At 43.1% G+C, this 12,573-nt stretch overlaps 1 protein-coding gene across 1 annotated transcript in view; it reads left to right on the forward strand.

The window, feature by feature from the left end:
* Positions 1–661: 661 nt before the first annotated feature.
* Positions 662–12,573, forward strand: part of LOC123726134 (keratin-associated protein 5-1-like) — a 49,515-nt gene continuing 37,603 nt past the window's right edge. Inside the window, exons 1-3 of the mRNA XM_045692728.1 lie at positions 662–730; positions 958–1,012; positions 1,255–1,408. Of these exons, the coding sequence (XP_045548684.1) occupies positions 662–730; positions 958–1,012; positions 1,255–1,408 (278 nt within the window). The remainder of the gene's footprint in view (positions 731–957; positions 1,013–1,254; positions 1,409–12,573) is intronic.

The following is a 12,573-nucleotide window of genomic DNA, read 5'->3' on the forward strand; positions in this document are numbered from 1 at the left end:
GTATGTGTCTGTGATGTATCTGGATGTGAAGGAGGTTGTATGTGTCTGGGATGTATCTGGATGTGAAGGAGGTTGTATGTGTCTGTGATGTATCTGGATGTGAAGGAGGTTGTGTGTGTCTGTGATGTATCTGGATGTGAAGGAGGTTGTGTGTGTCTGTGATGTATCTGGATGTGAAGGAGGTTGTATGTGTCTGTGATGTATCTGGATGTGAAGGAGGTTGTATGTGTCTGTGATGTATCTGGATGTGAAGGAGGTTGTATGTGTCTGTGATGTATCTGGATGTGAAGGAGGTTGTATGTGTCTGTGATGTATCTGGATGTGAAGGAGGTTGTATGTGTCTGTGTGTCTGGGATGTATCTGGATGTGAAGGAGGATGTATGTGTCTGTGATGTATCTGGATGTGAAGGAGGTTGTATGTGTCTGTGTGTCTGTGATGTATCTGGATGTGAAGGAGGTTGTATGTGTCTGTGTGTCTGTGATGTATCTGGATGTGAAGGAGGTTGTATGTGTCTGTGTGTCTGTGATGTATCTGGATGTGAAGGAGGTTGTATGTGTCTGTGTGTCTGGGATGTATCTGGATGTGAAGGAGGTTGTATGTGTCTGTGTGTCTGGGATGTATCTGGATGTGAAGGAGGTTGTATGTGTCTGTGTGTCTGGGATGTATCTGGATGTGAAGGAGGTTGTATGTGTCTGTGTGTCTGGGATGTATCTGGATGTGGAGGAGTTGGTTTGTAAACACTTGAGTTTAAGGAGGTGATGCTTTTACAAAGCCACGTGTACAAAGATATCCTATTTCTTTCTTTCTCCCTCAGTCTTTGTCTTTTCTCCTCCTTTCTATTCTCTCTTTTTACAAGAAGGTGTGAAATTATCTAAATTATTCCTCGCTATTATATCCAATTAATGCCTGCTTGTGGTGTTTTATTGTGATATAAACTGCTATTGCTTGTGGTTCAGTGGACAAACACAATAGGTGTGAGTAAGGCCAGCCACCAGGGCTGGCTGTGGATCAGTAAGTGAGGGACGGAGGGGGACTTGGCCACTGCCAATGGGGGCCCAGCCCAGGCCACTGCAAATCAGTTAGTTTTGGAGGAGATCCTAGTCCTCCGTTTAAGAGGGGCCATTATAGGCTTGTTAAAGACTTGGCCGAGAGTGAAACACAGCTTACAGCTTGCTAACCCCACTAAATGATGTACGCTCTCGATCTCTGACTATTTCTTGTTCTCGCTCTCTGTTTTCTGTCTCGTTCTCCAGCTCTCTCTATCTTTCTTATCTGTCTTTCTCTATTGTTCTCCCTCGGTCCTGATTGGTATAAGTGTGTGTGTGTGTGTGTGTGTGTGTGTGTGTGTGTGTGTGTGTGTGTGTGTGTGTGTGTGTGTGTGTGTGTGTGTGTGTGTGTGTGTGTGTGTGTGTGTGTATGAGTGTGTGGTGTGTGAAGCTGTAGGGCTTTTTCATGTATTGGCTGTTACATCAGCTATAGCCACAGGCTCTTCTCTGTAGACACTCTACTAAACTCTGGACAAATGGAGTGTCTCTCACAGCTCAGATAGTCAGAGCTCTTTGAGCTCTCTAACCAGCAGTCTTTTAAAACAAGGTTTCAAACAGGAACTGCCTTCTCACGATGTCCATGGATGTCTCTGAGATCAATTTAGCCTGTGGCTGCAACACATGCTTTGACCTGGGGCATAGTTGTACTGTATCATGGTCAAGGCTTTTCTTGCACTATAGTTATTGAGTAATACCATTAATGAATACACTTGTGATGGAATTTGAACAACTGTTCTATGTGGGTGGGAGACTATTTAGCAGGATGTTTTTCTTCCTCTGAGGTTACTGTTGACTTCTGTCTGATCTCCATGATGAGCTGTGGGTACTGTGGGGATATTGCTTGCCTGAGATGCAGGCTAATGGCACATTCTGATCTGTCGTCAAGGAAAGGTTCTCCCGGTCACCCTGGAAACCTTTGTGTTAGTGACAGGAATGTGTGTCAGCCACCGCTGTAAACCATGTGCCTGGTTATGAGCATGGGAGTCAGAGGGGAATGACAGGGAATGGACCAGGGTAAAAATGACAAGGCACTGACTCCCGTAACTAATTTGGGCTCCCCCCATACGTGTTGATGATATGAACTAGATTAGATTAAATGTTAGCTTTATGTTGGTGCAGCATACTTTTCTCAGCACAATATATCCAAATATAAGATAGGCCATTGCATTGGTCAAAGAAGTGTATTGTAATCTGTCCATCCTGACTTATACATATATATACAGTATTATTTATTATAACAGGAAGAATTGGCGGAAAAATATAATATTCTTCGGCATTATTCAGTGATTTCAGTTCCAATTCCCTTGGTAAGAAAATGGAGGCTACAGTGTATGTTCTGGCCATGGAGTACTGCTCAGGTTGCTGCTCAACAACTGAGACCTCTGTTCATCTTACTCCCCTCTGTGCTTGCTGAAGCAGTGCGCGCAGAGTGAGTGTGTGTGTGTCGTCTTTGAAGAGCTTGTGTGCATGTCCTGAAAGTGTGTGTTGTGTTTTGACTGTGTGTACTTGTGTGTCTGTCTACGTCTGTGTATGTCTCTGTCTCTGTGTGTCATCCTGAATGTTGAGTGAAGGGCGGACACACATTCGCCTCGCTCCAGAAGATCGCCCTTGGGGGTCACCTCATGTTTTTGTTTCCGTGTGTGTGTGTGTCCTGACCCACATGTTGGCCAAACACAATCTATCAGCGAGAGATTGTCAGCCGTGATGAAAACAGTGAATCTAATACCAGCTATAGCAGACATATAGCAGACATATATCAGACACATATCAGACATATATCAGACATATAGCAGACATATATCAGACATATATCAGACACATATCAGACATATATCAGACATATAGCAGATATATAGCAGACATATATCAGACATATAGCAGACATATATCAGACATATAGCAGACATATATCAGACATATATCAGACATATATCAGACAAATATCCGACATATATCCGACATATATCAGACATATATCAGACATATAGCAGACATATAGCAGACATATATCAGACATATATCAGACATATATCAGACATATAGCAGACACATATCAGACACATATCAGACATATATCAGACACTTATCAAACATATATCAGACATATATCAGACATATATCAGACATATAGCAGACATATATCAGACATATATCAGACATATATCAGACATCTGGACATGTTCTTTTCTGGACATAACTACAAATGCTCAAGCTTTTCTTTGAGATTTAAAGTAACAGAAATAAGAAATTAAAGTGTGTGTGTGTATACTATGAGGTGTGTATGTGTGTGTGATGAGTTTGATCTGATGAGAGCGGATTCATTTGGGTAATTAACAGGGCCTTGAACCAATTTCCTCAAAGAGAGAGAAATAACATGGGGCCTTGAACTAGTTGAATGTAGATCACATCATAGACTAGTGATTCAACTATCTTAGTGATGTTCTTTCACCCCTACTTGAAGTACAATGTACAAGTGTGGAGGGAAATGTGTTGTGAAACAGTTGAATAGAACATCATATTCTGAATAATACTGAATATATTTCATTTCTATGGTCCTGCTTGCAGCCAACACATGGAAGGGAGTACAGGAAAGTGCCTGTGTGTGCAGGGCCTGTCCGATTAAATGAACCAACCCCTCAGGCTCAGCTAGCCAAATCTGCCAAAACATTACCCTGTCGTCCTCTCTCTTCCCTGCCCCTATGCATGCACCCATTGGCCCTCGCCCCTTCCTCCTCCATCCCTCCATGCACTCCTCACCCATCTCCTATCTCCCCCACTCAATATAGAAAATGGGAACAATGTACTGTAGATTCTGTCTCTGCAGTCTGCAAACCCACTAGTCACATCAGAACATCCATTCTATGTATGAAGATGAAATAAAATAATGTTCATGTTGCTTAACATGGAATTAATGAATGTATTTATTAATCTGTTTCTCCTCAGGTGTGGTGCTCTTGATTATTCGAGAAAACCCAGGATCTAAAGGGTGTAACAGTAGACTGATGGACAGAAAGACCCATATGCATGCGCTTTTTCCTGTTTTCATCCACTCCCTCCTTTTCTATTTTCCTCTACCCTCCTCTATTCCACTGACCTTTCCTATCATGTCCTATCTTATCCTTCTCTGTCTCTGTCTCTCTCAAGCTTTCTCTCATATATATATTATTTTGTCCTCCCCTCACCATGCCTCAGATCTTGTTTCCTACATAGCCTGGCTTCTTTTTAGTAATATGTTCTCTCTTGTCATTAACTCTCTCCTCTCCTCTCCTCTCCTCTCCTCTCCTCTCCTCTCCTCTCCTCTCCTCTCCTCTCCTCTCCTCTCCTCTCCTCTCCTCCTCTCCTCTCCTCTCCTCCTCTCCTCTCCTCTCCTCTCCTCTCCTCTCCTCTCCTCTCCTCTCCTCTCCTCTCCTCTCCTCTCCTCTCCTCTACTCTCCTTTCTGTCATCCCCCCATCCTGCAAGTCTCAGTTAGCAGAGTCTCTCTCCTTTCTGTGTGTGTTGGCATGAGCCTGGCTGGCTCAGCCCCCGCCTACCCGCACTTTATGCTGATTGGACCAGCTGTTCCACTTAAATTCACCATGGCAACCACAACCCATTGCCTAGCAACCCCTATCTTCTCCCTGAGTCCTGGCCAATGCTCTCCACAGGCAGAGAGAGACAGAATTGAACATTCCCTTAGATTTGTTTGTGTGTTTGTGTGTGTGTGGACGTGTTTAACTATACTTGTGGGTACCATCAGTCCCCACAAGAATAGTAAACAAACAAAATTTGGACCAACTGGGGACATTTTGTTGGTCCCTTCAAGGTCAAATGCTATTTCTAGGGGGTTTAGGGTTAAGGTTAGAATTAGTGTTATGGTTAGAATTAGCTTTAGGGTTAGGGTTAGGAGCTAGGGTTAGTTTTAATGTTAGGGTTAGGAGCTAGAGTTAGGTTTAGGGTTAGGGTTAAGGTTAGGTTTTTGGGTTAGGGTTAGGATTAAGGTTAAGGTTAGGGTTAGGGTTAGGGTTAGGGGTTAGGGAAAATCAGATTTTCAATGGTACTGAATTGTGTGTCCCCACAAGGTTAATTGTAGAAGACTGTGTGTGTGTGTGTGTGTGTGTGTGTGTGTGTGTGTGTGCTTGCTTGCGTGCATGCGTATGTATGTATGTGTAATGACACAGATACTTTCTCTCGGATGTGACAGTCCATCTTTCGCTAAAAGTAGAAAATCATTTTTCAGGGTTATTTTCCTCACTTTAAAATGAAATTCTCTGATATATACTGTATTCTCCCTCTGTGCTTTTCTGCTGTGTGGCCATGTCCAGTTGACAGCTAAGCCTGTTTCCAGTCTCCTCAGAAAACCAAATATATGAGAGGTGTGATGACATTTATTTTGCAGCCATATGAATGCAGTCACTCACGCATCACTACTGGATTGGGCTACAGAGCGATAACGCAGACTCAGAGACATACAGCTGATGGTATGATAGAGGTTGCACAGGCTAGATTTTTGTATCATTTCACATTCAATTGATAGTATAGTTGCAGGACGAAAGCATGAAGCCATAGCTTGAGAATGGAATCAATAACCTAAAAATGTAAGATGAATTCCAATTCACAAATTGAAAAATTGTCATAGAAAATTGTTTTTCTTTTCAATTAGAATCAAATTAAATAAATAATAATAATAATACATATATTATTTAAAACAATTACTATAAAATAAAATCTTTTGAATTAACTGGGTTAATATTAAATTGACCCCAGCCCTAAAATGCTGGACACAATATGACAGATTTTGCAATGCATTTCAAAGGATGTACAGTGCCTTCTGAAAGTATTCACTTTTTCATTTACATTTACATTTAAGTCATTTTTCCACATGTGTTGTGTTACAGCCTGATTTTAAAATGGACTAAATTGAGATGTTTTGTCACTGGCATACACACAATACCCCATAATATCAAAGTGAAATTATGATTTTCAAAAGTTTTACAAATTCATTTAAAATTAAAAGCTTTCTTTTGAGTCAATAAGTGTTCAACCCCTTTGTTATGCCAAGCCCAAATAAGTTCAGGAGTAAAAATGTGCTTAACAAGTCACATAATTGTAACGGTCGTCGTATGTAATGGACCAAGGCGCAGCGGGTTGAGTGCTCATTTTAACGTTTATTAGAACACTGAAAAAACAAAACAAGAAAACGAACTAACGGTAATGCAGGCTACACACAGCTATGCAAAAACAACTTCCCACAAACCACAGGTGAAAAAAGGGCTACCTAAGTATGACTCCCAATCAGCAACAACGATGTACAGCTGTTCCTGATTGAGAGCCATACCAGGCCAACAAAGAAATACACAACCTAGAAAATCATAGAAATACAAAACCAGAACAATAACCAAAAACCCCGGAACACTCTAAACAAACACCCCTCTACATAAACACACAGCGCAACAAACCCCAAAACACTCTAAACAAATACCCCCTGCCACGTCCTGACCAAACTACAATAACAAATAAACCCTTATACTGGTCAGGACGTGACAATAATAAGTTGCATGGACTCACTCTGTGTGCAATAATAGTGAGTGTTTAACATGAGGGTGTTCTTCAATGCTTCACAATGAAGAGCACCTATTGGTAGATGGGTAAAAATACAAAAAGCAGACATTGAATATCCCTTTGAGCATGGTGATGTTATTAATTACACTTTGGATGGTGTATCAATACAGCCAGTCAATACAAAGATACAGGTGTCCTTCCTATTCAGTTGTCAGAGAGGAAGGAACCCGCTCAGGGATTTTCACCAAGAGGCCAACAGTGACTTTAAAACAGTTCCAGAGTTTAATGGCTGTGATAGGAGAACACTGAGGATGGATCAACAACATTGTAGTTACTCCACAGTACTAATCTAATTGACAGAGTGAAAAGATTTTTCAAAACATGAATTCTGTTTGCAACAAGGCACTAAAGCAATACTGCAAAAAAATGTGGCAAAGCAATTAACTGTTTGTCCTGAATACAAAGTGTTATGTTTGGGGCAAATCCAATACAACACATTTCTGAGTACCACTCTCCATATTTTCAAGCATAGTGGTGGCTGCATCATGTTATCAGTATGCTTGTAATCATTAAGAACTGGGGGGTTTTTCATGATAAAACATTTTATGGAATGGAGCTAAGCACAGGCAAAATCCTAGAGGAAAACCTGGTTCAGTCTGCTTTCCACCAGACACTGGGAGATGAATTCACCTTTCAGCAGGACAATAACCTAAAATACAAGGACAAATCTACACTGGAGTTTCTTACCAAGAAGACAGTGAATGTTCCTGAGTGGCCAAGTTTCAGTTTTGACTTAAATCTACTTGAAAATCTATGGCAAGACTTGAAAATGGTTTTCTAGAAATGACCAACAATTTTGAAAATAATGATGGGCAAATGTTGCACAATTCATGTGTGGAAAGGTCTTAGAGACTCACAGCTGTAATCGCTGCTAAAGGTGCTTCTACAAAGTATTGACTTAGTGGTGTGAATACATATATAAATAAGATATTTCTCTAAATTTGCTAACATTTCCAAAAACATATTTCCACTTTGTTATTATAGGGTATTGTGTGTAGATGGGTGAGAAAAAAATCAATTTAATCCATTTCAATTCAGGCTGTGACACAACAAAATGTGGAATAAGTCAAGGGGCATGAATACTTTCTGAAGGAACTGTACGTGTATGTTTGTGTTATTTTAATTATCTCTCTCTTTCTCTCTCGCTCTTTCATTCTCTCTCCCTCTCTCTCTCCCTCTCTCTCTCTCTCTCTCTATTTATCAATCTATCTATAATCCTCTCTTTCTCTCCCTCTCACCCTCTCTCTCTTTCCTGTCCAGTGCTGGGTTTGTTCTGTCATGTCTAGTCAGACTGGTGAGTAGCTACATGCTGCCTTATACTAAAGTATTCATGTCTTTGCTGCTCTCTGAGGCCCCATCTGTCAGTACAGCTTCATGGCCACAGAATACTAATCAAAGACTCACTGGACACACACACACTTTCTAAATGTAATCCGTTACAGTTACTACTTACCTGTTTAAAATTCTAATCAGTAATGTAACTTTTGGATTGCCCGAACTCAGTAGCGTAATCAGATGGCTTTCAGTTTCTTTTGGATTACTTTCCCCTTAAGAGGCATTAGAAGAAGATAAAAAGGATCCATCAAACTAATCTGGTGTGTCATCATAGTGATCTCTGACCTGTGGTCAGACTCACTCAGATGGAAAAAATGTAAACTTGTGCCTTTTTTCAATACTGAATTGAATGTCATTGAGAAAACAGAAAACTGTCGAACCGAAGCATGCTGAAACCTTTGGGAGACCTCTTTCCAGCCTAGGTCCAGACTGAGGCAAAGACAATAGAAGTAAACTAATCTGTCCTTCCTTGTTAAAGAGAGGATAGACAACAAACACAGAGTTTTAAAGGGATCCTTCATTCAGAAGTGTGTGTGTCTGTGTGCACTCGTGTGTGCATTGTGAATGACTTAAGAGCTCATGTTTATTCATTAATTATATTGGAGCAGTCATAACTCAGACTACAACAGGTTTGCCACTTTAGAGCTGAGAGTAAAGACGGGTAAGTTTGAGAGGGAGAGGAGTTTGAGAGGGAAAGGGAAAAGGAGTCAGAGTGAGAGAGAGAGAGAGAGAGGGAGGAGGAGTGGGGGGAAAGGAGGGTGGTCCAGAGCTGTATTTGTAATGTCAGTGAGTGTGTTAGGAGTAGGGTTGTCAGTGAATGTGTTATAGGAGTAGGGTTGTTAGTGAGTGTTTTGGGAGTAGGGTTGTTAGTGAGTGCTTTGGGAGTAGGGTTGTTAGCGACTGTTTAGGGAGTAGGGTTGTCAGTAAGTGTGTTATGAGTAGGGTTGTCAGTGAGTGTGTTAGGAGTAGGGTTGTCAGTGAGTGTGTTAGGAGTAGGGTTGTCAGTGAGTGTGTTAGGAGTAGGGTTGTCAGTGAGTGTGTTAGGAGTAGGGTTGTCAGTGAGTGTGTTGGGAGTAGGGTTGTCAGTGAATGTGTTATAGGAGTAGGGTTGTTAGTGAGTGTGTTAGGAGTAGGGTTGTCAGTGAGTGTGTTGGGAGTAGGGTTGTCAGTGAATGTGTTATAGGAGTAGGGTTGTTAGTGAGTGTTTTGGGAGTAGGGTTGTTAGTGAGTGCTTTGGGAGTAGGGTTGTCAGTAAGTGTGTTATGAGTAGGGTTGTCAGTGAGTGTGTTAGGAGTAGGGTTGTCAGTGAGTGTGTTAGGAGTAGGGTTGTCAGTGAGTGTGTTGGGAGTAGGGTTGTCAGTGAATGTGTTATAGGAGTAGGGTTGTTAGTGAGTGTGTTAGGAGTAGGGTTGTCAGTGAGTGTGTTGGGAGTAGGGTTGTCAGTGAATGTGTTATAGGAGTAGGGTTGTTAGTGAGTGTTTTGGGAGTAGGGTTGTTAGTGAGTGCTTTTGGAGTAGGGTTGTCAGTAAGTGTGTTATGAGTAGGGTTGTCAGTGAGTATGTTAGGAGTAGGGTTGTCAGTGAGTGTGTTAGGAGTAGGGTTGTTAGTGAGTGTGTTGGGAGTAGGGTTGTTAGTGAGTGTTTTGGGAGTAGGGTTGTTAGTGAGTGTGTTGGGAGTAGGGTTGTTAGTGAGTGTGTTAGGAGTAGGGTTGTCAGTGAGTGTTTTGGGAGTAGGGTTGTTAGTGAGTGTTTTGGGAGTAAGGTTGTTAGTGAGTGTTTTGGGAGTAGGGTTGTTAGCGGCTGTTTAGGGAGTAGGGTTGTCAGTAAGTGTGTTAGGAGTAGGGTTGTTAGTGAGTGTGTTGGGAGTAGGGTTGTCAGTGAGTGTGTTGGGAGTAAGGTTGTTAGTGAGTGTGTTAGGAGTAGGGTTGTTAGTGAGTGTGATGGGAGTCGGGTTGTTAGTGAGTGTGTTAGGAGTAGGGTTGTCAGTGAGTGTGTTGGGAGTAGGGTTGTTAGTGAGAGTGTTAGGAGTAGGGTCGTTAGTGAGTGTGTTATGAGTAGGGTTGTCAGTGAGTGTGTTAGGAGTAGGGTTGTTAGTGAGTGTGTTAGGAGTAGGGTTGTCAGTGAGTGTGTTGGGAGTAGGGTTGTTAGTGAGTGTGTTAGGAGTAGGGTCGTTAGTGAGTGTGTTATGAGTAGGGTTGTCAGTGAGTGTGTTAGGAGTAGGGTTGTCAGTGAGTGTGTTAGGAGTAGGGTTGTCAGTGAGTGTGTTAGGAGTAGGGTTTTCAGTGAGTGTGTTAGGAGTAGGGTTGTCAGTGAGTGTGTTAGGAGTAGGGTTGTCAGTGAGTGTGTTGGGAGTAGGGTTGTTAGTGAGTGTGTTGGGAGTAGGGTTGTCAGTGAGTGTGTTATGAGTAGGGTTGTCAGTGAGTGTGTTAGGAGTAGGGTTGTTAGTGAGTGTTTTGGGAGTAGGGTTGTTAGTGAGTGTTTTGGGAGTAGGGTTGTTAGTGAGTGCTTTGGGAGTAGGGTTGTTAGTGAGTGTTTTGGGAGTAGGGTTGTTAGTGAGTGCTTTGGGAGTAGGGTTGTTAGCGGCTGTTTAGGGAGTAGGGTTGTCAGTGAGTGTGTTAGGAGTAGGGTTGTCAGTGAGTGTGTTAGGAGTAGGGTTGTTAGTGAGTGTGTTAGGAGTAGGGTTGTCAGTGAGTGTGTTAGGAGTAGGGTTGTCAGTGAGTGTGTTAGGAGTAGGGTTGTTAGTGAGTGTGTTAGGAGTAGGGTTGTCAGTGAGTGTGTTAGGAGTAGGGTTGTCAGTGAGTGTGTTAGGAGTAGGGTTGTCAGTGAGTGTGTTGGGAGTAGGGTTGTTAGTGAGTGTGTTGGGAGTAGGGTTGTCAGTGAGTGTGTTAGGAGTAGGGTTTTCAGTGAGTGTGTTAGGAGTAGGGTTGTCAGTGAGTGTGTTAGGAGTAGGGTTTTCAGTGAGTGTGTTAGGAGTAGGGTTGTTAGTGAGTGTTTTGGGAGTAGGGTTGTTAGTGAGTGTGTTAGGAGTAGGGTTGTCAGTGAGTGTGTTAGGAGTAGGGTTGTTAGTGAGTATGTTAGGAGTAGGGTTGTTAGTGAGTGTGTTAGGAGTAGGGTTGTTAGTGAGTGTGTTAGGAGTAGGGTTGTTAGTGAGTGTGTTAGGAGTAGGGTTGTTAGTGAGTGTTTTGGGAGTAGGGTTGTCAGTGAGTGTGTTAGGAGTAGGGTTGTCAGTGAGTGTTTTAGGAGTAGGGTTGTCAGTGAGTGTTTTGGGAGTAGGGTTGTCAGTGAGTTTGTTAGGAGTAGGGTTGTCAGTGAGTGTGTTAGGAGTAGGGTTTTCAGTGAGTGTGTTAGGAGTAGGGTTGTCAGTGAGTGTTTTGGGAGTAGGGTTGTCAGTGAGTGTGTTAGGAGTAGGGTTGTCAGTGAGTGTTTTGGGAGTAGGGTTGTCAGTGAGTGTGTTAGGAGTAGGGTTGTCAGTGAGTGTGTTAGGAGTAGGGTTTTCATTGAGTGTGTTAGGAGTAGGGTTGTCAGTGAGTGTGTTAGGAGTAGGGTTTTCAGTGAGTGTGTTGGGCCTAGGGTTGTCAGTGAGTGTGTTAGGAGTAGGGTTTTCATTGAGTGTGTTAGGAGTAGGGTTGTCAGTGAGTGTGTTAGGAGTAGGGTTTTCAGTGAGTGTGTTAGGAGTAGGTTTGCAAAATGTAAGGAACTTTCAATAAATAGATCCAACCTGGAATTTTGCAACCCTAGGCTGCAGTGCTGAAAGGGGAGAGTAGGCCTGGGCCTGCTCCAGCGTCCAGGGGTAATCCTAGCAGCTCATCCAGCTCAGATGAGCTCTTTACCTGGGGAGAGCAGCAGCAAATCTCCCCTGACCTCCAGTAATAGGATTTAATAGGTGATGAGGAGTCTCTTTGCAGCTCAACTGTCTCTCCTTCAGTATCTCCCTCTCTCCCTCTCCCTCTCTCTCTCCCCCTATCTCCCTCTCTCCCTCGCTCCCTCACTCCCTCTCTCTCTTTCTCTCTCTCTATCTCCCTCTCTCTCTCTCTCTCTCTCTCTCTCTCTCTCTCTCTCTCTCTCTCTCTCTCTCTCTCCCCCTCTCTCCCCCTATCTCCCTCTCTCTCTCTCTCTCTCTCTCTTCGCTCTCTCCCCTATCTCCCTCTCTCTCTCTCTCTCTCTCTCTCTCTCTCTCTCTCTCTCTCTCTCTCTCCCCCTATCTCCTTCTCTCTCTCTCTCTCTCTCTCCCCCTATCTCCCTCTCTCTTTCTCTCTCTCCCCCTATCTCCCTCTCTCTCTCTCTCTCTCTCTCTCTCTCTCTCTCTCTCTCTCCCCCTATCTCCCTCTCTCTCTCTTTCTCTCTCTCTCTCTATCTCCTTCTCTCTCTCTCTCTCTCTCTCTCTCTCCCTATCTCCCTCTCTCTCTCTCTCTCTCTCTCTCTCTCTCTCTCTCTTTCTCTCTTTCTCTCTCTCTCCCTATCTCTCTCTCTCTCTCTCCCTCTCTCTCTCTCTCTCTCTCTCTCTCTCTCTCTCTCTCTCTCTCTCTCTCTCTCTCTCTCTCCCCTATCTCCTTCTCTCTCTCTCTCTCTCTCTCTCTCTCTCTGTCTCTCTCT

Source organism: Salmo salar, chromosome ssa13 (genome assembly GCF_905237065.1).
Source record: "Salmo salar chromosome ssa13, Ssal_v3.1, whole genome shotgun sequence".
Lineage (NCBI taxonomy): Eukaryota > Metazoa > Chordata > Actinopteri > Salmoniformes > Salmonidae > Salmo > Salmo salar.